The 27,273-nt window shown below is 42.6% G+C and overlaps 1 protein-coding gene across 1 annotated transcript; it reads left to right on the top strand.

Annotated features, from left to right (window-relative positions):
* The first annotated feature begins 21,324 nt into the window (after nt 1–21,324).
* LOC311499303 (cytochrome P450 2K4-like) lies at nt 21,325–25,593 on the top strand. Its single transcript, XM_084560239.1, has 9 exons — nt 21,325–21,594; nt 21,719–21,881; nt 21,970–22,119; nt 22,218–22,378; nt 22,496–22,675; nt 23,384–23,525; nt 23,641–23,825; nt 24,982–25,123; nt 25,213–25,593. The coding sequence occupies exons 1-9, from the start codon at nt 21,388–21,390 to the stop codon at nt 25,398–25,400; spliced, it is 1,518 nt and encodes a 505-aa protein (XP_084416365.1). The 5' UTR covers nt 21,325–21,387; the 3' UTR covers nt 25,401–25,593.
* The last annotated feature ends 1,680 nt before the right edge of the window (nt 25,594–27,273 follow it).

Genomic DNA, 27,273 nt, shown 5'->3' with positions numbered 1-27,273 from the left:
GGCAAAGATAACACGTCAGCATCAACATCTGTAACCGCGTTAGAGCGCTAACATCACAGCTGGTGTACTATTAATACTAACTCCACTGTTCCACATAGTTCGCTTCTAGCGCTATTCCAAGCTCCGTGTTGTTCCGCTGACTTATTACGTTACTGAATGGATTGTATTCCCACCTTGTCTCTTTTCATGTGAATGATGTCCGCTTGATGAACCTCTCTTGACCGCAGGAACTGTTCCAAATCCTCCTCCATGACTCCCTCCATTTGCTGATTCCCAAATGGCCAAGCGACCAGACGATAAAGCAAGTCCATCTCTGTTTTAATTTATTCATTTATTTGTAACTTCGATTTTTATTCCTTCCATGTCCCTTTAGGGGCTCCGTATTTTAGGGTCTCCGTGCTATGAGGAAGAGACCTCCCTAACGACACGTAATCATCTTTAAGAAGAAACTGAAACTATAGAGACCGAGCCCAGCGACAGAGGTGTGAAGACGCAGACTGAAGTCACTCTGAGGAAGTGACACCTCACAAATCACGGTAGGCTACGGATCTAAGTTTTCTTCTTTTAACCCAGACAGACATGTTTTCTTTGTAACTTGGTAAGACGACACAGAAATGAACACATCAGTCAACAATCTGTTTTGAAACATCTCTTTGTTGTGTCTGATGATCGTGTTATTTTAAGAATAAACTAAGTTGGTTGAGACAGGCTGATGAAGAGCTGTGAGCTCCAGTTGACCATATCTGCTTTTAATTAGCTTGGCTGAAAAAAAAAAAATATCCCACTCTGACAAAGTCTCTTATATTAATTTTTTAGAAGAAACCTCTTTAGAGACTGTGTCATCCGTCATCGTGAGGACAAGAGAAGAGGACAAGAGAGACAGAGAAGCACAATGGTTGAGTTCAGATGGATTCAAATGTCTTTATTCCTGATCCTGATGCTTCAGTTTCCAGGTAAGGATACATAGAACACACATTCAGTTCCATCACTGCATTAATATTACTAATGTTACTTCATTCAGTGTTCTTCCTTTAACTGAGACAGACATGTTTTGGTTGGAACTTGGTGACTTTAGTTGACTCTTGGAAACCAAAGATGAGACACAAACTTGTGTTGACTCTACAATGATCCTCACACTAACTATCATAGACTGTAAGAAAAGTAGACGCCATGACTACAGTGAAGCCAAAGCATGTGGAGCTCCCCCTGGTGGCTGGTTGCAGTATAGGTCATAATCTCCATGTTAGTGGATGAGACTTGAGCCAAACTAAAACAGTAAAGAGTAAAGTACATGTTAAATTTTTTATTTTTAATTTTTGGTTTCTGTCATTTTAGGTAGTAACCTGATGTACCTTCAGGTGTCCAATTTTCTGCAAAGTTTCATTTTCATTATTGGATCCTATAAAAACAGGATGTGACATCATGATGACTATCTGTTGTGAAGACAACCACTCTGTGAATCGGTCCCGTAGAACCGTGATGAATAAGTACAGTGTATATGCGCCACCCTTATCCCCGGGATGCTAGCCTCAGTTAGGCCAGTGGAAGGAATTGGGGACATTTTGTCCAATTTTCTACTAACTATATGACACTTTATTTTTTTCACATTTCTGTCTCTTTGTCCCAACAGCAGCAACTGAACAAGATTCATCTGTCATTGTCAGAGTTGGACATGACGTCACTTTGTCTTGTGGAAATGTGATAGATGGACAGAAGGACTGTGACAGTACTACCTGGATGTTCACAGATTTCGGAGACACAACAACAGTGTTAGTTGATCTGGGACAGATCATATCTAAACCAGACAGACTGAGTGTTACAACAAACTGTTCTCTGGTTATAAAGAAGGTCACAGATGAGAACATTGGTCATTACGCCTGCAGACAGTTCAGATCAGGACAACAACAAGGAGCAGACGTTCCGTTTCGTCTCTCTGTTCTAACCAGTGAGTATTTCCATCATGATGTTTCCAGGCCAAACTGTCTTGTTAGAACAACATAGTGAAACATTACAATAATTATGATCACAGTGATGAAGTTCATTTTACTCTTGTTGTCTTTCTCTCTCAATATCTCCATCTTCTCCAGTGACTCAACATGAGAACAATGATACAGTCGTCTTGTCCTGCTCTGTGACGGACTACTATCCATGCTGTCACAGAGTGGAGTGGCTGTATGAGGGTGAAGAGGAAATATCAGACATGGAGATATCACCACAGCGTTCCTGCTCTGCCAATGTGACGTTTACAACATCTCACCTTAATCAGAGGATTTATGAGTTATTGAAGTGTAAACTGACAGATGATTACACTGATAAAGTTCATGTGTTTACCTTCAACCCTCAGTCCTCAGGTGAGAAAACAGGTGGGAATATGATGAACTGTTTAAAATCACCTCAGACTGATGAAAGTTCAAATATCAAACCAGTTTCTATCATCTATTGTTGTAAAGGTAACACAGAGTATGTTCTCACTGTACTGATTGTTGAAGATTTCTATTGGTTTTGTTCAGGTGAAGATGCAACAAGAAAATCACCACCAACAATAACAACACAAGGTAAAAGCAGGACATGTCTTTCTCTCTAACTCCATGTCTGAAGTCTGAATAGAAGGCTGACTCTTTGGGTCTCCATCTTTGTTCTTGTTGCTTCCACTTCATTCAGCTCCTCCTAACAGCTGGTCGATGCAGTACAGTGGGGGAAATAAGTATTTGATACACCGCCGATTTTACTGGTTTCCCCACAGAATGGAGAGGTCTGTAATTTTCATCGTAGGTACACTTCAGCTGTGAGAGACAGAATCTAAAAGAAAAATCCAGAAAATCATATTGTATGGTTTTTAAATAATAAATTTGTATTTTATAGTATGAAATCACCTACCAACCAGCAAGGATTCTGGCTCTCACAGACCTGTTAGTTTGTCTTTTCGAAGCCCTCCTATCCTCCACTCATTACCTGTATTAATTGCACCAGTTTGAACTCGTTATCTGTATAAAAGACACCTGTCCACACACACAATCAATCACACTCCAACCTCTCCACTATGGCCAAGACCAAAGAGCTGTCTAAGGGACAGTCCCGATTGGTGGGACTAATTCTTATTACATTTATGACAGTTTCCCAGCATCACCTCCAAGTGTCGCCAAAGCAGCAGTAGAAGCCAGCGTACGCCAGCCATGGCGTTGGCGTAGGCACGTACAAGTTCGCGGACATTTCACTCTTGATACATCTGAACTTTTCCCTGAGCGAGTACGTACGGAACGCAACCTTCGTACATGAGGCCCCTGGAGAAGATCTGTATGGAGGAGTGGGCCAAAGTCCCTGCTGCAGTGTGTGCAAACCTGGACAAGAACTACAGGAAACGTTTGATCTCTGTAATTGCCAACAAAGGTTTCTGTGCCAAGTTCTTGTGAAGGTGTGTCCAGCCAGAGCTGGGTGAGCCTAATATGATAGAGAGAGAGAGAGAGAGAGAGAGAGAGAGAGAGAGAGAGCAAAGAAAACAACACCAGCACACCCCCTGGTGGCTGCCTGCAGTATAGGTCATTAGCGCCACCATCTCCATGTTAGTGGAGGGGATTTGAGCCAAAGTAAAACATTAACGTACATTTAAGTAAATATATATTTTTTTTTTTCTACAGATGGTTTTTGTCATTTTAGGTAGTTGATATAATGTTGATGCATATTCACATGTCAATTTATGTTATTTGATGCTATAAAAACAGGATGTGACATCATGATAACTAACAGTTGTCATGACCGTGAACCGGTCTAGTACGACTATGAGCATAGGAAAGAATAAATAAATAGTACAGTGTATAATTTAATTTGTTTGTAACTGCTGGACGTAGAGCAGAGCTCAGTATTAATGTAACACAGTCACCAGTGAGTCTAGAGGAAGTGCTGGCAGGTCATCGTTAATGTGGCTCCTCTCTCAGACAGTACTGATCAGAGTCTGGCCCCAAACTCAAGAGGTGGCCCCTAGTATCCCCGGGACACTAGTGTCAGTTTGACCAATGGAAGGAAGTGGAGACACGTTGTACATTTTCCTACAGTCTATACTAACTGAACATGACAGTCATTGTTTAAATGTTAGACTTTATTTTTCACATTTCTGTCTCTTTGTCTCAACAGCAGCAACTAGACAATATTCATCTGTCACTGTCAGAGTTGGACATGAGGTCACTTTGACTTGTGGAAATGTGATAGATGGACAGGAGAACTGTGACAATACTACCTGGATGTTCAATGGTTTAAGAGACACAACAGTGTTAGTTGATCTTGGACAGATCATATCTAAACCAGACAGACTGAGTGTTACAACAAACTGTTCTCTGGTTATAAAGAAGGTCACAGATGAGGATGTTGGTCGTTACACCTGCAGACAGTTCATATCAGGACAACAACAAGGTCCAGATGCTCTGGTTTATCTGTCTGTTGTAACCAGTGAGTATTTCTATCATAATGTTTTCAGGTCAAACTGTCTTGTTAGAACAACATAGTGAAACATTACAATAATTATGATCACAGTGATGAAGTTCATTTTACTCTTGTTGTCTTTCTCTCTCAATATCTCCATCTTCTCCAGTGACTCAGCATGAGAACAATGATAAAGTCGTCTTGTCCTGCTCTGTGTTGGACTACTATAAATGTACTCACAGAGTGGAGTGGCTGTATGAGGGTGAAGAGGAAATATCAGACATGCAGATATCACAACGTTTCTGCTCTGCCACTGTGACATTTCCAACATCTCACCTTAATCAGAGGATTTATGAGTTATTGAAGTGTAAAGTGACAGATGTTAACACTGATGAAGTTCAGCTGTTTACCTTCAGCCCTCAGTCCTCATGTGAGAAAACAGGTGAGAATATGATGAACTGTTTAAAATCACCTCAGACTGATGAAAGTTTAAATATCAAACCAGTTTCTAACATCTATTGTTGTAAAGGTAACACAGAGTATGTTCTCACTGTACTGATTGTTGAAGATTTCTATTGGTTTTGTTCAGGTGAAGATGCAACAACAAAATCACCACCAACAATAACACCACAAAGTAAAAGCAGGACATGTCTTTCTCTCTAACTCCATGTCTGAAGTCTGAATAGAAGGCTGACTCTTTGGGTTGGTGGAGATGTTTTCTGATACAGTCTCCATCTTCATTCTTGTTGTTTCCACTTCATTAAGCTCCACATAACAGCTGGTCGATGCAGTCCGTTATTGTTCCTGTGTGTTTGGCAGCATTCTTCACTGTTGTGTTCGTTGTTGTGATCATCAAATGGAAGAAATTTACAGATCAAACTCTTATAAGACAATGAACCTTTTGTTGAAACTCTTGTCTTTTTGTCTTTTCAGGAAACAAAAGAGAAATGGAAGAAAAGAGAGTGGGTCTAAACACAGATTTAAATGCATTTGAAAGGTTGTAATGGCTGCAGATTGATTCATTGTTAACTATCTATAGTAATTCTACATATGACAAAGACTAAGAAACAAATAAATACTGCTTTATTATAGTGCTGCTTCAATAACGTGGCTGCCCTCTCAGACAGTACTGATCAGACTCTGGCTCTAAACTCAACAGATGGCGCCACCTGTACCAGGAAAATAGCGTCAGTTTGACCAATGGAAGGAAGTGGAGATGCATTGTCCATATTTATACAGTCTATGATGTAAACCTTTGACGCCAAATATTGAAACAATGCTTTTTAAATGTCTGTCTGTTGATGTCTGTCATGGTGGACAGAAGCTCTAACAAAGCTTATCATATCATATCGTAATGTATCATATGTTTAGTGATTGATTCAAAAAACATCTTTATATGAGGTGGTACCAATAAACCAGCAGCAGATCACCTTTCACAGTCTCAGCTCTATGAGACATGAAGCCAGAGGTGGAGAGTGTTCAAAAGGAGGTCAGACAGACTGTATACTGTCCTCTTTAGACTCTGTCCTCACATGGACACAATGAAGGCTTTGTAAAATAAATATTTGTTTTCTTTTGCTGATGTTAAACAGTCTATGTTACCCTGATTAACTGAATGTATCTTTCTGTTTATTACATTTGTTTACACATGCTGTTTTCTACGCTTTTATTTTTTATATCTAATGTTTTACAAGACTGAAATTGTATATATATCTAACTGAAATTTCACACCTTTTATGAAAGATGAGTTTTGCATGTTTTTTTTCTTTGACCTGTCAAATATTAATTATATTTTGCACTGATACATTTAAATAATAAAAAGTCTAACTGCATCATTTGTACTTTCACTCTCAACCAAAATCCCTTCAATACAGACAGTTACTCGGCTTCTTTAAAAAGCTGTGAGGCCATGAGTAATGATGTCAGCTCCATTATATTCTTAATGACACTGTGATGTGTGTCTGGTGTCAATCACATGATCAGCAGCAAATCACTTTATTTTTGATATAGGGATATGGACATTTTACAGTGTGATACTTTCTTAACTACACCCCTGCTGGACAAAGATGAAAATGACTTTGTAGTAAGATAGTTGCATAAATTGTTTTTTTTTTTTTTTTCCTCTGTAAATATATACACTGATTGGCCAAAAAAAAAAAAAACACCAGCAAATAAAAAGGTCCCACACTCTAATATTTTATTGGACCTCCTTTTGCTTTGATTACAGCACACATTCTCTGTGGCATTGTTCCAATAAGCTTCTCCAATGTCACCAGATTTATTTCCATCCAGTGTTTCATTCATTTTTCACCAAGATCTTGTATTGATGATGGGAGAGTCTGACCACTGCACAAAGCCTTCTCCAGCACATCCCAAAGATTCTCAATGGGGTTAAGGTCTGGACTCTGTGGTGGCCAATCCATGTGTGGAAATGATGTCTCATGCTCCCTGAACCACTCTTTCACAATCTGAGCCCCATGAATCCTGGCATTGTCATCTTGGAATATGCCCATGAACAACAGGGAAGAAAAAAATCCATTGATGGAATAACCTTATACTTCAGTATATTCAGGTAGTCAGCTGACCTCATTCTTTGGACCCATAATGTTGCTGAACCTAGACCTGAGCAACTGCAGCAACCCCAGATCATAGCACTGGATCATGTCACTTCCCTTTTCTGTGTTGTCATATTGAAGGAAAGACGACTGCTGCAGCCGGGTGTGAAAATGCTGAAGTAGAGATGAGGTGCGCAAAACTGAGATGACCCCTTCTCAGCAGCAGTGGGAAGTTATTTGAATTGATGCACTGATGATCTGCATCAGTTCAAAGGGTTAGGGTTAGGGTTAGACAGCAGAGCAAATTAGTGGGAAACTATATGTAGAAAGTCTGACCCAGAGTCTGAAAACATAGTTTAGAACCAAGATGGTGACATGTACAAACACAGTGGCTCAGCCCTCCATGTGATGATACTATTTGTGGAGGTGCATGTATCATGTATGTGCTCTGGGTGTTTTTCTAAATGTGTGCTTTTTTTTGAAACATATTTTTGAATTTAATCGTCATTCCAGGTTGTGCACCTGAGTTTCCTTGAATGTCCATTATAATGACAGTGAAAGGTGGATGCCTTGCTTTTTCAACACCACTGCGAAAGTGATACCAAATATTTTTTCTTACCCTAAGAGAAATTCAAATGTGTCATTTTTAAAAATAATTAAGTTGGTTGAGACAGGCCAATGAAGAACTGTGAGCTCCAGTTGATCATAGCTGGTTTATACAAAAGTATAATCGTAATAAACAACCAGCAAACAGAGCATACATGCAAGAGATCTTAGTGTAAAAGAAAATTCAGTGAAACTGATGAAAAAATTCACTTCCTCACAAAGTCAATATGAGGATGTGACCTCACTAACCACATGAGTCACATGTTATATTCATCTTGAAGAAGAAACCTCTTTAGAGACTGTGTCATTCGTCAACGTGAGGACAAGAGAAGAGGACGAGAGAGACAGAGAAGCACAATGGTTGAGTTCAGATGGATTCAAATGTCTTTATTCCTAATCCTGATAGACTGTAGTGGACGCCATGACAGCTCCTCTAAAGTGAAGCCAAAGCATGTGGAGCTTCCCCTGGTGGCTGCCTGCAGTATAGGTCATGAGCTCCATGTTAGTGGATGAGACTTGAGTCAAACTAAAACAATAAAGAGTAAAGTACATGTTGAATACATTTTTATTTAAGGATGGTTCCTATAAAGGGAGTTATATAACTTAAGTTTAGGAAAAAGTCTACACTTCAAACATTCAATTACCCATGCCTTCCTATATAGACGCGTCTAACCTCTCCTTATCTGTTTGGCAATCAACTACCCCCGCCTTGGACTGACAGATGGACCCTTGGACTCTTTCGTTTTATCACAATCATCCCGACTACGTTCAGCGGTCCATGTTTCTCAAAACCTCACCCATTATCTCCGACCATCATTGTCCACTTCCTCCGCCACATCCTGATAGAGGCCACAATACCCAACGCCACTCACCAGAACCACGTCCACCCAGAAACCGACCTAACCAGCCGGAAACAAGACGCCGTACCGGCCTCTCCTCCACTGTCAGTCCTCCTCTGGCCAGTACTTCACTAACCCTGACTAACATTTCAGAGAGATTTCTTCCTTTAGTGCACCCTGAGAGAGAAGGTCATCCAATTCCATGGCAACGATAACAAGGCAGAACTGTTTCAACTTTTCCAAAACTCCATCTGAACTCAACCATTGTGCTTCTCTGTCTCTCTCGTCCTCTTCTCTTGTTGTCCTCTTCTCTCGTTGACGAATGACAGTCTCTAAAGAGGTTTCTTCTTAAAGATGAATATAACATGTGACTCATGTGGTTAGTGAGGACACTTCCTCATAGAGACTTCAGTCTATGTTGTCTCACCTCTGTCCCTCATTGAAGTTGACATCAACTCTCTACATTTGTCTTCCTGTACATAGACAAAGAATGAACACTTTTAAACTTTATGTTTTAACTTTGATCTTTGATGCATTTTGCTGACTCTCTTTACTACAGTGTTTCAGAGGGAGGTCAAGAACAGAAAACTTCTTGCTCATCACCACAACAGAAGAAGTTGAACGTGTGAAGATTGTTGGTTGAGATAAATGCATTAGTGCTTCTTTTCTGCACAATTTTATCAAACCAAACACACGCTAACTTGCTATGATGGTTCAATGAAACCATGCAGTAAACATCTTTGAATGCTGTAAAACTAAAACACACAGTCACTCTCATCAGTGTGTTAACAGTTTATGTTTCTGGTGTTTTTCTGGTCATCGTTAGAGGCTCAAACCTCCAGAGCTCTGCTGCTGTTGGACCCACATTCTCACCGAAACACTTCCCCTTCACTTCTCTGTAAACAGTGACTTCAGAGTTACAATGAGGAACCAGCAGGTCTCAGTCCACTAAGACATCTTATCTGTGTTCTTTCTCAGCTGCTACAGTATCATCATGGACGTCAAGAGTTAAATTCTGGATGTGAGGAGTTTATCTCTTCATCTGTCTGTTCATGTGTGCTGTCAAACATCTCCATGAACGCTGTTTATTATAATAAACACTATTTACAGAAAAGAGGAACTGCTTTAACGCAAACATTTATCTAAACGGACAGTCTTGACACATTGAACTTCCTCTATTACACTAACGATTGAGAAATTGTCTGTGTCTCTACAAAACACTGTAGACAAGAGAGTCATTTAATGCATCAAAGATAAAGATAAACTACTATTTTTTACATTGTTTTCACTTTTTTGATATAAGAAAGAAAGATTCAAAGGTAATATTGTCAATTAAGTTTGCAACTGACAGAACATCTCAAGTCTCTATGAGGAAGTGTCCTCACTAACCACATGAGTCACATGTTATATTCATCTTTAAGAAGAAACCTCTTTAGAGACTGTGTCATTCGTCAACGTGAGGACAAGAGAAGAGGACGAGAGAGACAGAGAAGCACAATGGTTGAGTTCAGTTGGATTCAAATGTCTTTATTCCTGATCCTGATGCTTCAGTTTCCAGGTAAGGATACATAGAACACACATTCAGTTCCATCACTATATTATATCTTACTGCCTAATAAGCCTGTCTTGTCTATTTGTTTGGAGTAGTGAGTTCTGAAAGTCATTTGACTCTTTGAGAGCAGTTTTGTTGTTGTGCTCCAGTGCTGACTGCTACTGATTTCAGGCGTACGTATCAGCTTGAAGTTGACGCTTGAAGTATCCTTACCTGGAAGCTGAAGCATCAGGATCAGGAATAAAGACATTTGAATCCATCTGAACTCAACCATTGTGCTTCTCTGTCTCTCTCGTCCTCTTCTCTTGTCCTCACGTTGACCAATGACACAGTCTCTAAAGAGGTTTCTTCCGGAAGATGAATATAACATGTGACTCATGTGGTTAGTGAGGTCACTTCCTCACAGAGACTTCAGTCTATGTTGTCTCACCTCTGTCCCTCACTGAAGTTGTTGACATCAGCTCTCTACATTTGTCTTTTCTGCACATAGACAAAGAATGAACACTTTTAAACTTTATGTCGTCGTCGTCGTCGTCTTCTTCCGCTTATCCGGGTCCGGGTCGCGGGGGAAACAGCTTCAGCAGGGAAGCCCAGACAGCCCTCTCCCCAGCCACTTCCGCCAGCTCCTCCGGAGGAACTCCCAGGCGTTCCCAGGCCAGACGAGAGATATAATCCCTCCATCGTGTCCTGGGTCGGCCTCGAGGTCTCCTACCGGTGGGACATGCCCGAAACACCTCTCCCGGGAGGCGTCCGGGAGGCATCCTTACCAGATGCCCTAGCCACCTCAACTGACTCCTCTCGACGTGGAGGAGCAGCGGTTCTACTCTGAGCTCCTCCCGTATGTCCGAGCTCCTAACCCTATCTCTAAGGCTGAGCCCGGCCACCCTACGAAGGAAACTCATTTCGGCCGCTTGTATTCGTGATCTTGTTCTTTCGGTCATTACCCAAAGTTCATGACCATAGGTGAGGATTGGAACGTAGATCGACCGGTAAATTGAGAGCTTCGCCTTTCGGCTTAGCTCTCTCTTCACCACGACCGACCGGTTAAGCATCCGCATCACTGCAGATGCCGCTCCGATCCGCCTGTCGATCTCTCGCTCCCTTTTACCCTCACTCGTGAACAAGACCCCGAGATACTTGAACTCCTCCACTTGAAGCAGGACCTCCTCCCCGACCCGGAGTGGGCAATCCACCCTTTTCCGACTGAGGACCATGGCCTCAGACTTGGAGGTGCTGATCTTCATCCCAGCCGCTTCACACTCGGCTGCGAACCGCCCCAGCAGGAGCTGAAGGTCGCTGTTCGATGAAGTTAAGAGGACCACGTCATCCGCGAAAAGCAGGGACGGGATCCTCCGATCACCGAACACAACACCCTCCCCCACCCGGCTGCGCCTAGAAATTCTGTCCATAAAAGTTATGAACAGAACCGGTGACAAAGGGCAGCCCTGGCGGAGTCCAACCCTCACTGGGAACAGGTCCGACTTACTACCGGCTACACGGACCAAACTCGCACTCCTTTGGTACAGGGACTGAATGGCCCTTAGTAAGGAGCCATCCACCCCATACTCCCGGAGCACCCCCCACAGGATGCTCCTGGGGACACGGTCGTAAGCCTTCTCCAGATCCACAAAACACATGTGGACTGGTTGGGCAAACTCCCATTTCCCCTCCAGCACCCTAGTGAGGGTAAAGAGCTGGTCCATGGTTCCACGTCCGGGACGAAAACCGCATTGTTCCTCCTCGATCTGAGGTTCAACCATCGACCGGACCCTCTTTTCCAGCACCCTGGCATAGACCTTGCCAGGGAGGCTGAGGAGTGTGATCCCCCTATAGTTGGAACACACCCTCTGGTCCCCCTTTTTAAAAATGGGGACCACCACCCCGGTCTGCCACTCCAGAGGTACTGCCCCCGATGTCCACGCAATGTTGCAGAGGCGTGTCAACCAAGACAGCCCTACAACATCCAGAGCCTTGAGATACCCAGGGCGGATCTCATCCGCTCCCGGAGCTCCACCGCCGCGGAGTTGTTTTACTACCTCGGCGACTTCTGCCCCAGAGATTGGATGGTCCAACCCCAGGCCCTCCGGCTCCGTTTCCTCTATGGAATACGTGTTGGTGGGATTGAGGAGCTCCTCAAAGTATTCCTTCCACCGCCCGACTATATCCTCAGTTGATGTCAGCAGCTCACCACCCCCACTGAGAACAGTGTGAGCGTGTTGCCGCCTACCACCCCTGAGGCGCCGGAAGGTTTGCCAGAATCTGTTCGGAGCCGATCGATAGTCTTCTTCCATAGCCTCACCGAACTCCTCCCACGCCCAAGTTTTTGCCTCAGCGACTGCCCTCGCCGCAGACCGCCTGGCCATCCGGTACCGGTCAGCTGCTTCAGGAGACCCACAGACAAGCCATGCCCTGTAGGCCTCCTTCTTCAGCCTGACGGCTCCCCTCACCTCCGGTGTCCACCAGCAGGTTCGGGGGTTACCGCCGCGACCAGCACCAGCGACCTTGCAGCCGCAACTTGCAACAGCCGCCTCCACAATGGCGGAGCGGAACATGGCCCATTCGGACTCAATGTCCCCCACCACCCCCGGGACGCGGTTGAAGCTCTGCCGGAGGTGGGAGTTGAAGACCATGTTGACAGGTTCCTCCACCAGGCGTTCCCAGCAGACCCTCACTACTCGTTTGGGCCTATCAGGTCTGCGAGGCGTCTTCCCCTGCCATCTGATCCAACTCACCACCAGGTGGTGATCAGTTGACAGCTCTGCTCCTCTCTTTACCCGAGTGTCCAGAACATACGGTCGCAGGTCAGATGATACGACTACAAAGTCAATCATCGACCTACGACCTAGGCCGTCATGGTGCCAAGAGCACCGATGAACAACCTTATGTTCGAACATGGTGTTAGTTATGGACAAACTGCGACTCGCACAGAAGTCCAGTAACTGAACACCACTCGGATTCAGATCAGGCAGGCCGTTCCTCCCAATCACGCCCCTCCAGGTCACGCTGTCATTGCCCACATGAGCGTTGAAGTCTCCCAGCACGACAATGGAGTCCCCAGTCGGGGCGCCATCCAGCGTCCGTCCTAGGGACTCCAAAAAGGGCGGGTACTCTGAACTGCTGTTTGGCGCATATGCGCAGACAACAGTCAGGACCCGTTCCCCGACCCGAAGGCGCAGGGAAGCAACCCTTTCGTCCACCCGGGAGAACCCCAACGTACAGGCCGATAGTCCAGGGGCAAGCAAAAAGCCCACCCCGGCCTTCCGCCTCTCACCCGGAGCAATTCCAGCAAAGAACAGGGTCCAACCCCTCTCGAGGACTTGGGTTCCAGAGCCGACGCTATGTGTCGAGGTGAGGCCGACTATATCTAGTCGATAGCGCTCAACCTCTTCCACAAGCTCCGGTTCCTTCCCCGCCAGAGAGGTGACGTTCCATGTTCCGAAAGCCAGCTTCCATAACCGAGGATCAGACCGCCAAGGCCCCCGCCTTGGTCTGCTGCCCGATCCCCATTGCACCGGACCTTTCATATTCCTCCTGCGGGTGGTGGGCCTACAGGGAGGTGAGCCCATGTCTCCCGTTCGGGCTGGGCCCGGCCGGACCCCATGGGTGAAAGCCCGGACACCAGGCGCTCGCCCACGAGCCCCAGCCCCAGGCCTGGCTCCAGGGTGGGGCCCCGGTAACCCTCCGGGCCGGGTACACGTTCTCCTCTTGGTCTTCTTCATGAAAGGTCATCTGAACCGTTCTTTGTCTGGCCCTTCGCCTAAGACCAGTCTGCCTTGGGAGACCCTACCAGGGGCAAATTGCCCCGGAGAGCATAGCTCCTAGGGTCATTAGGACACTCAAACTCCTCCACCACGATAAGGTGATGGTTCAAGGAGGAAACTTTATGTTTTAACTTTTATCTTTGATGCATTTTGCTGACTCTCTTTACTACAGTGTTTTAGAGGGAGGTCAAGAACAGAAAACTTCTTGCTCATCACCACAACAGAGGAAGTTGAACATGTGAAGATTGATGGTTGAGATAAATGCATTAGTGCTTCTTTTCTGCACAGTTTTATCAAACCAAACACAAACTAACTTGCAATGATGGTTCCATGATACCATGCAGTAAAACATAAATATTACACCTTTGAATCCTGTAAAACTAAAACCTGTGCAGCCTCTTATCTATTTTACACAACACTCACACAGTCACTCTCATCAGTGTGTTAACAGTTTGTGTTTCTGGTGTTTTTCTGGTCATCGTTAGAGGCTCAAACCTCCAGAGCTCTGCTGCTGTTGGACCCACATTCTCACCGAAACACTTCCCCTTCACTTCTCAGAAAACAGTGACTTCAGAGTTACAATGAGGAACCAGCAGCTCTCAGTCCACTAAGACATCTTATCTGTGTTCTTTCTCAGCTGCTACACTATCATCATGGACGTCAAGAGTTAAATTCTGGATGTGAAGAGTTTATCTCTCGACCTGTCTGTTCATGTGTGCTGTCAAACATCTCCATGAACACGTGGAGCGCCCCCTGGTGGTTGTCTGTAGTATATGTCATAGGCTCCGCCCCTCCATTTTAGTGGATGAGACTTTAAACTAAAACAGTCAAGAGTAAAGTACATGTTAAATCATATTTTTCAAGAATGGTCTCTGTCATAGGTAATTAATATAATATAATGTTGATGCATGTTCATGTCTCAGTTTTTTCAGAGAAGTTTTGTTTTAGTTATTTGATGCTGTAAAAACAGGATGTGACATCATGATGAATAACAGTTGTCATGACTGTGAAGCGGTCCAGTATAACAATGAGCGGAGGAAAGAATAAATAAATAGATAAATAACTACAGTGTATAATTTCATTTGTTTGTAACTGCTGGACGTAGAGCAGAGCTCAGTATTAATGTAACACAGTCACCAGTGAGTCTAGAGGAAGTGCTGGCAGGTCATCGTTAATGTGGCTCCTCTCTCAGACGGTACTGATCAGAGTCTGGCCCCAAACTCAACAGGTGTCCCCTAGTATCCCTGGGACACTAGTGTCAGTTTGACCAAAGGAAGGAAGTGGAGACATGTTGTACATTTTCCTACAGTCTATACTAACTGAACATGACAGTCATTTTTTTTAATGTTACACTTCATTTTTCACATTTTTGTCTCTTTGTCTCAACAGCAGTACCTGGACAATATTCATCTGTCACTGTCAGAGTTGGACATGACGTCACTTTGTCTTGTGGAAATGTGATAGATGGACAGAAGAACTGTGACAGTACTACCTGGATGTTTGATGGTTTAAGAGACACACCAGCAGTGATATTAGTTGATCTTGGACAGATCAGATCTAAACCAGACAGACTGAGCGTTACAACAAACTGTTCTCTGGTTATAAAGAAGGTCACAGATGAGGATGTTGGTCGTTACATCTGCAGACAGTTCAGATCAGGACGACAACAAGGAGCAAACTCTACGGTTGATCTGTCTGTTATTACCAGTGAGTATTTCCATCATAATGTTTCCAGGTCAAACTGTCTTGTTAGAACAACATAGTGAAACATTACAATAATTATGATCACAGTGATGAAGTTCATTTTACTCTTGTTGTCTTTCTCTCTCAATATCTCCATCTTCTAAAGTGACTCAACATGAGAACAATGATAAAGTCGTCTTGTCCTGCTCTGTGTTGGATTATGAAGCATGTAGTAAAACAGTGGAGTGGCTGTATGAGGGTGAAGAGGAAATATCAGACATGGAGATATCACCACCTTCCTGCTCTGCCAATGTGACATTTCCAACATCTCACCTTAATCAGAGTATTTATGAGTTATTGAAGTGTAAAGTGACAGATGTTCACACTAATAAAGTTCAGCTGTTTACCTTCAGCCCTCAGTCCTCAGGTGAGAAAACAGGTGAGAATATGATGAACTGTTTAAAATCACCTCAGACTGATGAAAGTTTAAATATCAAACCAGTTTCTATCATCTATTGTTGTAAAGGTAACACAGAGTATGTTCTCATTGTACTGATCGTTGAAGATTTCTATTGGTTTTGTTCAGGTAAAGATGCAACAACAAAATCACCACCAACAACAACGACACCAGGTAAAAGCAGGACATTTCTTTCTCTCTGTTTGTCTTATCTTTTTAATTCATTTGTCTGAATGTCAGGCTGACTCTTGACTGTTGGTTTAGATTTTCTCTGATTCAGTCTCAGTCTTATTTCTTGTTGTTTCCACTTCATTCAGCTCCTTATAACAGCTGATCAATGCAGTATGTTATTGTTCCTGAATCTTCAGTGGCATTCTTCACTGTTGTGTTAAAAAAAAAAAAATAAAATAAAATAAAAAAAATCACAGATTACAGTAGATGATGTTGTCGTCTCAGGGTAGTTGAAACAAAAGATGGCTCTGCAGATAGAATTGGGTGGACTGGCGGAGGCCAAGGTGAAGATACCTGGTTGTCTGGGTGGAAGGTTAAGCAGTGGAAGAAAGTGAAGGGAGAAAATATTTGGAGGGTTGAGGAAGGAGAGTAGGGATAGATTGGCTGGATAGATGGTTTGTTTATAAGAAATGGAGGAGCATGAGGGAGAGGAAGGTGCAGGGACTATCTTTACTCGACATGTATGGCAGGGATATCAGTCACAAAGAAGTGGAAAGGAAGTAAAGGATTCAGAGTTCTGCTGCTTCTTTCTGGGCAAGTTGGGAGAGTCAGAGAAGGATCGTCGAAGTTGCTGGAATAAGAACACTGGACAAGACGTTAAGATGAATATTGGATTATGGAGAACGGCTCAAATGTTTGAGTGACCAGGTATGGAGGAAGAGACATAGAGGACATAAGATATTCTGAAATTAACGATTGAAAGTCAAACAATTCAACGACCAACTCGTAGTCCATGGTAGAGTTAAAAAAGTGTAGTTATGATACTGTACTGATCGTTGAAGATTTGTATTATTTTTTTTGTTCAGGTGAAGATGCAACAACAAAATCACCACCAACAATAACACCACAAGGTAAAAGCAGGACATGTCTTTCTCTCTAACTCCATGTCTGAAGTCTGAATAGAAGGCTGACTCTTTGGGTTGGTGGAGATGTTTTCTGATTCAGTCTCCATCTTCATTCTTGTTGTTTCCACTTCATTCAGCTCCTCCTAACAGCTGGCCGATGCAGTACGTTATTGTTCCTGTGTGTTTGGCAGCATTCTTCACTGTTGTGTTTGTTGTTGTGATCATCAAATGGACGAAAACTAAAGGTAAGAACATCCACTGATCTAAGTCTTATGTTGAACCTTTGGTTTGTTGAAACTCTTGTCTTTTTGTCTTTTCAGGAAATAAAAGAGAAACAGAAGAAAACACAGTGAGTCTAAACACAGATTTAAACAAATAAAATCTGTTTTATTATAGTAGATGTTAACAAAAGAAAATAAAGATTGTCTTTCCTAAAGATAAATACGTTGATATGTTGGGTGTAGCCACGACTGAAATGAATTATGTAGGTATATGACAGAGAGTGTAGATCCACATTAACTGAGCAGTCATTATGTTGTGTTCACTGTGTAGGCTGGACCTGAGGATGGTGTTTGCTACACCTCCATCAGCTACACCAATAAGACCAAGAGTGAGGCTGAAGGCCAGGTAAGCTTTCTAATGGATTATAGTGGAGATGTTAGCAGAAGAATCAGGACTTATGTTGTGTTATGTTTGTGTGTGTACCCCTTTAGGGTTGTGATGGTGATGATGAAGGTGGTGCTGTGTTCTACAGCACTGTGAAAGCTTCCTCCTCTGCTTCTTCTGATCCCAGAGACCTCTATTCTACCGTTGGCAATCCAAACTGATAGGAGGTTTTAACATGTTGCTTTATGTAAATGTTTAATGATTATTCATATAGATATCAACCATAGACAGTATAAAGATGGACGGTGGAACAGCTCCTCAAAGGTGAAGCCAAATCAAGTAGAGCTCCCCCTGGTGGTTGGTTGCAGTATAGGTCATAAACTCCATCCCCTCCATGTTAGTGGATGGGACATGGGCCAAATTAAATACACAAAATACACATCAGGGATGTTCAAATGTCAATTGTTTGGATAAGTTTCGTTTTAGTTATTTATGTGACGCTATAGAAACAGGATGTGATGTAACATGGACTACCAGGTGCCATGCCAATCGCTCCTTAAAGCGATAACGTGAGACCATGAGAGTTGTAAATAAAGTTTGAAAAATTAGTTCAGTGTATAATCCAACATTTCCTTGTAACTGGTGGAGGTGGAGGAGAATGTAGTATTAATTAAATGAAAACCCGAGTCAGTCTGGAGGAAGTGTGGATGGGCATCAATAGCGTGGCTGCCCTCTCAGACAGTACTGATCAGACTCTGGTTCCAAACTCAACAGATGGCGCCACCTGTATCCACAAGAAAATAGCGTCAGTTTGACCAATGGAAGGAAGTTGAGATGCATTGTCCATATTTATGCAGTCTATGATATCAACATTTGATGCCAAATATTGAAACAATGCTTTTTAAATGTCTGACTGTTGATGTCTGTCATGGTGGACAGAAGCTCTGACAAAGCTCATCGTATCATATCGTAATGTATTGTATCGTATGTTTAGTGATTGATTCAAAAAACAGCTTTATATGAGGTGGTACCAATAAACCAGCAGCAGATCACCTTTCACAGTATCAGCTCTATGAGACATGAAGTCAGAGGTGGAAAGTGTCCAAAAGGAGGTCAGACAGACTGTATACTGTACTCTTTAGACCAGGGGTCGGCAAATAAGTTTGGCCTGGGGACAATTTTTTTCCGAGCAACTGAATGGCGGGCCAAAACATCACATCAATCAGAAACATGCTTTTTTCGCAATGCGCTCAAAAGTGCGCAATCCGTGGATGACTTTTGGATGCTCAGATGAGTGGAGATGGATCAGGAAACTCGCCTTTATGTGCACACAAAAATCTGGAGAACTACTTGCGGGTTAAAGTCACATCCATATCTCCTGACATCAGGGTTTTTTTTAAAACGGTTACGGAAAAATATTTAGGCAATCTGTCAATTTGGTGGCGAGTGAGCATATTAGCTGGCTCTTGTCTCTCTTGATTAGTAGTGTAATAGTCAGTTATAGTCGGTTAAGTTTCATTTCTCTGCCGGCCGAGTGAGTGGCTGCTGACTCTCGGTTAAGCGGGGATCCACGAGCAGCGTAACCGACTCATAATTATGAGTCGGTTTCGTTTCTCTGCTATTGTGCGTAAGTGAGTGAGTGGCTGAGTGCCTTAGTTTGCTAGTGGTCAAACCGGGTAGTAAGTTTGTTTCTCTGTCGAGTGAGATGTAAGATGTTTGAATGGTTCAGATTATATCAATCAAACGTGGTAGGACTCAACTGATTTTCAGTGTCATCTGGCGGGCCAGATATTATTGGAGGTGGGCCAGTTTTGGCCCACGGGCCGCCAGTTGCCGACCGCTGCTTTCGACTGTCCTCACATGGACACAATGAGGGCTTTGTAAAATAAATATTTGTTTTCTTTTGCTGATGTTAAACAGTCTGTGTTACCTTGATTAACTGAATGTATCTTTCCGTTACATTTGTTTCCACATGCTGTTTTCTATGCTTTTTAGGGCCCGAGCAACGAAGTGCAGGGGCCCAATGGGGCCATGCAACGGAGTTGCAAGGACCCTATTGTTTTCATACTTTCTGCGTCTTTCCTCCAATGAAATCATGCCTAAACAGGCACGAAAAGTCCTGAAAATTTGCAGACACCTTTGTTCGGCCGAAAATTTTAATGTATAAGGGCCTTGAGCACGGGGCGTGGCAAAATGGCTCTGTAGCGCCATCTTCGGACCACCTCCTGAAGCCCGTTGCGTCTAAAAATCTGGAAATATGTCACATATATGTAACATCCCAGGACGCACAAAAAAGTCAGCTGGAGCCATATTCTAAACCCAACAGGAAGTCTGTTATTTTGATAAAACTGTGAAAGTTGGACAAAACTTTGTTTGTGTCTTGGTTGCCCTCAGGCTTGATGCCTTATCAGATTGACTTCAAAATTTGGAAATAGGTTGTCGAAAGATAGGCGAAGGAACCTGACATAAGTGGCGTGGGTGTTCTGGCCCCTCAAAGTTTCATGACGCGCCATGAAACAAGAAGTTGCATTAAACGTGCTGTAATTCAGTCCAAACTGCATTAAACTTTTTTTTGTCCAGCAGATGGAGCCATACCATTTCTCTCTGGTGGGTTGTCTCTGTGTGAGTGTGTGTGTGTGTGAAGCTGTTTTAACATACTTTGATGCCACAGAGAGAATACATTCAAATCAGGGGTCTGTTCAACGCTGCTCGCAGCTTTAATATTTGTTTTATATCTAATAGTTTTACAAGATTGAAATTGTATATATATCTCTCTGCAATTTGACACCTTTTATGAAAGATGAGTTATGCATGTTTCTGTTCTTTGACCTGTCAAATATATATTTTGCGTTGATACATTTAAATAAAAAGAAATCTTACTGCATCTTTTGTACTTTCACCTCAATCAATATCCCTTCAATATGCACACTTACTCAGGTGTTGTCATTGCATAATAATGTGACACTGATCTTACCGTTTTGACCAGCCCATAGCATCATAACTGCTGCAGCCGCTGAAAGCAACACTGTGCTGCTCTTTTCGCAGATCAGATCTGTCTGGAGCTATAGATTCAGTTGATAGAAATATATTTTGTTAAATAAGCTGCTTTGTGGTGGGTTTTGATCTCCACTTGATATCCTCACGTAAAATTAACTGCTGATGGTTGCAAGTCAGGTTTCTGAACAGTTGATTGATTGAAGGTGTTCCGCAAGGTTCAACAATGGGTCCACAGATTGTTTTATTTTATTTATTTTTTTTTTTTTTTTACAATAGATTAATTTCAGTAAAAGTAATGTTCAACCTTTATTTGCTCAGTTCACAGCTGTCGTCTATCAATTTTATTGAGAGGTCAATTTTATGGAAACAATGGAATGAATTACACCAACACAAGTGGAGCTGTCAGTCGACGTGTGATTTACAGCACACAGCATGGCTGGTGCAGCTGAAAGAGAAGCCACCTCCGGCACTGCAGAAGCAGCTGATCCACACAAACAGCTGAGTTATTTCCTAGTATATACAGTCAATGGTTATTCAAAAAAGAATAGTTTGAAGCTGATCATTAAGAAAAAACAAAACAAAACAAAACCAACAAACAAAAAAAAAAAAACAGAAAAAACAAACACAAGCTGTTCATTTTGGTGTCTATGAACTTAGTTCAGAATTAAAAAATATGAACTATGAACTTTGAACTAGTTCCTGTTTAGTCATTCTTGCACAACACTGCAGTGATCAAAGTACCAACAGTGGCAGGATCTTGGCAGTGACTTTCAGTATAAATACTCACCGTGGACACTGCTGCCAACAGTTCTTTGATCAGTTTGGTGTGTTTTTCTTCAGTCATGGAGATATTAGATGTTTTACTGCAGTCTTTCAGTTCTGTCTCTCTGTTGGGAGCTCTGGCAGTCCTACTGCTCATATATTTAACTACGTCTTCCACCTTTCAATCCAAGGAGGACCGGAAGGAGCCTCCAGGACCCACACCTCTTCCCTTGTTTGGAAACCTGCTGCAACTCGACCTGAAGAGACCCTTCAAAACATTACTGCAAGTGAGGAAGTTGGTGGTTTTATTTGTGATAGTTTGTTGGATCTGCTCTCTGGGCAGTTCTTTCACCTTGTCTGGTTTCTCTGACATGTGTTAAATAAGAAAGTATTGACATATTCTACTGTTAGTTTTCCAAGAAATATGGATCAGTCTTCACCATCTATCTGGGACCCAAGAAAGTGGTGGTGCTGGCCGGATACAAGACAGTGAAGGAGGCACTTGTTAACTACGATGAAGCGTTTGGAGAAAGAGACCCAATGCTAATTGTGCATGAATTTAACCAAGGGCATGGTAAGAGAAGAAAAGAAGTTCTTTTTACCACAGAGCTTTATTTGTTGTTGTTTGTTAGTTCTTGTCAACCCTTAAAACATCTTGTCAGGGGTTTTATGGTCCAATGGGGATTCTTGGAAAGAAATGAGACGCTTCACCTTGACTAACCTGAGAGATTATGGGATGGGCAAGAAGGCTAGTGAGGAGAAAATCACTGAGGAATGTGAGCACCTCATTAAAGTGATTGAGAAATTCAAAGGTACAATTAATTCATTTATTTTTTTATTATATACAGCTTATACCCCATATTAAATTAGTTTAAGTTACCTACACCTTTTTTTGTTCCCTTTGTCACAGGAGAGCCTTTTGATACAGTCCAACCAACAAACTGTGCAGTCTCTAATATAATCTGCTCCATGATCTACGGCAGCAGATTTGAGTACGATGATCTAGAATTCACTTCTCTGGTGGATCGAGTGAACAGAAATAATCAACTTGCTGGCTCCGGGTCAATACAGGTATCTTTTTTTTGTTTTGTTTTTACAGTTTTACAGTTTATACTGTAATACAACTTTATTAAATACTGTTTTCCCACTCCCTGTCTTGTTTCTTCTAACGTGAATAATCTTTGACAGGTGTACAACCTGTTCCCATGGCTCTGCAAGTGGATTTCTAACAGGAAGAAGTTTCACGACTTGGCTGCTGCCAATAGGAAACAAAACTTAGCTTTCTTCACTCATTTGAAAGAGACCCTCAATCCACAGATGTGCAGAGGCTTTGTGGATGCCTTTCTGGTCCGCAAGCAAATTCTGGAGGTTTGGATGTGCAGTGTTTTTTCATCTAATAACAAAATGTTTAACTCTGGCTATCGGGTGTGGGAAATGCATTTTTCATTCATTGATCTTTATGGCCACAATTCAGTTTCACTATCCCTAGGTTACGAGGGTTGTATGGTACAGGGAAACTTTATTCACTTAGAGCACACATAACCCTAAGCACATGTTTGTTGCATGAGCAATTGATAGGCTGCTTTCCAAAATCCTTCACTGTTTGAACTTGGAGCACCAGAGAAACCAGAGAAATTAATGAATTAGAATCCTGTAAATACCACTTGTGACCACACGCTGTTTCCAAAACTCAACAATAATCATGTAGTTCTCTTTAACCTCTGCATCAATAGAGTACTGAACTTTTCAATCAGCAGCATTGTATCTAATTATATATATAAACGTATGTTCATATATATGTTCATCTGCTAAAAGTCTCTACAAAAGGCCATTAAAACAACCCATTGCTAACTGTTTAGACATTAATTTCATGTTGCAGGCTTCAAACTCAATATGCTACTAGGCTATATAGCGCAAGATGATGACACACAAGCTGTTTCACGAGCTACACTAACTCACTACATAACAGCTGATGTACATGTAACAGGATTGAAGGGAAATTAGCACTTAAAACACTCACTAAACCTTTAGATCAGATTTACTCATAAAACTATACTGTTACATGTCTATGTGCAGGAGTCTGGAAATACCAACAGTCACTTCCACGATGATAACCTTTTGATCACAGTCATGAATCTGTTCGCTGCCGGCACTGAGACAACATCAACTACGCTGAGATGGGGGCTTCTGTTCATGGCCAAATATCCCAAGATACAAGGTGAGGAGCATGAGACATCACAAAAACAAATCAAACTGCATAATTTAATCAGTCACAGAGAAAACTGGGTGAAATATTGTCACGTCTTTTTGTCCTCTGTCCTTTCATCTCCAAGACCAAGTCCAGGAGGAGCTAAAGAGGGTCATAGGAGGTCGTCAGGTGCAGGTTGATGACAGGAAGAACCTTCCCTTCACCAACGCCGTCATCCACGAGACACAGAGACTGGCCAGCATCTTGCCCACGGCACTTCCTCACAAAACCACCCGAGACGTCACATTTTATGGACACTTCATTGAAAAGGTTAGACTGAATAGAACACCAAGTATGAAATTATCAATTAATTCATACCGTTCTGGAATTCACAAATGTAAATGATTTATCTACATTACAATAAATGCAGCTTCCATGTGGTTGAAAACCAAAGTGTCATGTTTGATATTTCAGAAGAACATAAGAACAAGACAAACAAAAAACCCTATCTGACTGAGTTGAAGAGAGGCCAACTTTTTTCATGCTTCCCATGTTGTTACTGTGCCTGCTTGCCAGCTCTTTATTTTTTCAGTTTAAGTCCCTGAACTCTTTTGGCCAACTTGGTGGTCTGCATTTGGGCCCTATCTTTTTTTTTTTGCTGCCCTGTAATCAGACCAGAATGGATCCAGCATATTCAAAAGATCTGTAGATATTTTCTTAAATCTATGACCTGATCTCTTGGAAATACTCATCACTTTTTCTTTAGTGGGACACTGGGTTCGCCCAAGAAGTGTAGCTTTTATGGGAATGTGGATCTGTCACAATCTCCTCTCAGTCCTTTTTACCCAGCTTTGTCACTTTTAAAAAAATGACTGAACAAATCAACCTCACAAAAATCTTAAAATATAAAGCTAGCATTGGGCATGCTAAGCTCAGACAAAAGGACCATGACAAGGAAGAAACCCACTTGACTCAACACACACGTTTTGCATGACAAGGAACTGCTCTGTAGGACTAGTATATATACTGCAGGGTTGATGAGGAGAGTGGGAACAGGTGAACTGACTGGAAGCAGGTGAGGTTGATGTGGCTGACAAGGAAGGGGGTGTGGCTCCCTCCTGGAAGTGTGACGTAAAAGTGCTTGTTAAGCTCAGCTACCATCTTTGGTTGAAGTCAGAGAAATATTGTTTTGTTTAATCACAAGCAAAGTCACAATCTTATGTAACAAACTGTAATCATTAATTCTCAACATTACCCAAATGTTGGGATGGCCCAAAAGATTAATCCTGCTTTTTTGTGAAGGGAAGAGAGATTGGAAACATATAAGCAGAGAAGAAAGTTTTCCATCTTGACCACAGGATTCATGTATTTACCTTCATCTGGACCAGTTTCTCCTCATAACAAGGGATATTATGTGCATTTTCATTTACATGTATTGCTGTACTATTGGACTGAAACTGTTTATGTCTTATATCATTTTCTACAGGGAACCACAGTCTATCCTCTCTTGACATCTGTCCTCCATGATGCCAACGAGTGGGAGAGACCTCACTCCTTTCATCCCGCCCACTTCCTGGACAAAGACAACAAGTTCATCAAGCCAGAAGCCTTCATGCCTTTTTCTGCAGGTCTGTGAGCTCAGCCATTACTGTTGAGGTTACAGTTTATGAGACAAAACAACCCAGGGTTTCTCTTTCACTCCCTCTCTCTCTCGTAGGTCGAAGGATTTGTCTGGGAGAGAATCTGGCCAGGATGGAGCTCTTCCTCTTCTTCACCACGCTCTTGCAGCACTTTCGTTTCACTCCTCCACCTGGAGTTTCTGAGGACGAGTTAGATCTGACTCCGTGTGTTGGCATCAGTCTCAGCCCTTCACCTCATAAACTATGCGCTGTCCGTTGTATGTGAGGAAGAGACATTCTTTAAAAAGCTGTGAGGCCATGAGTAATAATTATATTCTTAATGACACTGTGATGTGTGTCCGGTGTCACACACATGATCAACAGCGAATCAGTTTGGTTTTGATTGCTGCTTAAAGTTCAACATTAATTGAACTACAGAGATATGGTTTGTGAATGGTTTCTTTTAACTGTGCGTGTCTATCATTGTGACCACGACAATAAATGTATTTTATTTTAAACAGAAATGTTGATTAATTCATTAAATACGCCTTTACACACTACAAGCAGCCATGTGAAGGTTGATTTATCTATTCAGCATTTTACAGTGAAGATACTTTCTCAACTGCACCCCTGCTGGACAAAGTTTAAATTAACTTTCAAGTGGTTTTCTATATATATACAGTATACATATCAGCTATAATAGCCATTTTCATACAAGTTGATGAGTTATTAGTGTATAAAATCATGTGAATCATTAAGCCAAAGATAAGATTAGCCTAAATTGCAATATAATCTTTTTTTTTTTTTTTTTTTTTTTTCCAAAATGGTGGTTGTGAGGGAAAGTCAGCCAAATACCTTGGGGGTATTGAGCAGGGTGATCAACTTACCCCACACGTCAAAAACAGTGACAAAAAAATAACATATTTAAATATTTTATTTCCTTATATTCTAAACATTATAGAAAACCTAACATGCCAAGAAAGTACAGCAGAAAGACAGACTGGGGCTCAACACCCCTTGAGGAGATTGAATTGAAAGCCTTTATTGTCATTATACACGGTACAATGAGATTTAAAGAGCATCTCCTTAAAGTGCACACAGCAAAAACATACAATAAAAACATATAAATACGCAGTAAAAAAGACACAAACAGACAGACAGAATTCGGTGCAATAGTGTCAGTGCAAAAACTTCCTGTGCAATTTACATTAATGCATGTTTGCATTTAGTATGGTGACAGCTTTGGGGAAGAAGCTATCCCTGAGTCTGTTTGTCTTGGCCCGTATGGACCTGAAGCGCCTGCCAGAGGGCAACGGGGTAAAAAGGTGAAAACCGGGGTGGGTGGTGTCCTTTAAAATGTTTCTGGCCCTGCTGAGAGAGCGGGAGTTATAGATGGTTGACAGGGAAGGCAGAGGGCAGCCGATGATCTTTTGTGCAGTGTTTGCCACCCTCTGCAGTCTCTTCCTGTCGGCCTCTGTGCAGCTGGAGTGCCACACTGTTATAGCATAGGTCAGTATGCTCTCGATGGTGGAACGGTAGAAGGTCACTAGCAGCTGGGTGTTTAGCTGCTCCTTCCTGAGCACCCTCAGGAAGTGTAGCCGCTGCTGGGCCTTCTTGACCAGCGCTGTGGTGTTGACCGACCAAGAGAGGTCTGCAGAGAGGTGGACGCCAAGGTATTTGAATGACTCAACTTGCTCCACACATTTGCCATTGATGTACAGGGGGGCAGGGTTGGCTCTGTTCCGCCTGAAGTCCAGGATGAGTTCCTTGGTCTTGGTGATGTTTAGTGCCAAGTTGTTTGATGCACACCACTCCCCAAGTCGCAGGACTTCATCTCTGTAGGCCGCCTCATTTCCCTCTGTGATCAGCCCCACCACCGTTGTGTCATCAGCAAATTTGACAATGATGTTCTCTGGGTGGGCGGGACTGCAGTCGGATGTGTAGAGGGAGTAGAGTAGTGGGCTCAGCACGCAGCCCTGGGGAGAGCCAGTGCTGAGAGTGCGGGAGGAAGAGAGGTGAGGACCCAGTTTCACCTGCTGGGGCCGGTTGACCAAAAAGTCTTTTATCCAGGAGCAGGTGGATGGTGGGAGCCCCAGGTTGGCTAACTTGGGGATCAGAATGTCCGGTATTATTGTGTTAAAGGCTGAGCTGAAGTCAAT

This window comes from Chelon labrosus (genome assembly GCF_963514085.1).
Source record: "Chelon labrosus genome assembly, chromosome: 14".
Taxonomy (NCBI): Eukaryota; Metazoa; Chordata; class Actinopteri; order Mugiliformes; family Mugilidae; genus Chelon; species Chelon labrosus.
This window is presented reverse-complemented; position numbering and strand designations above follow the sequence as displayed.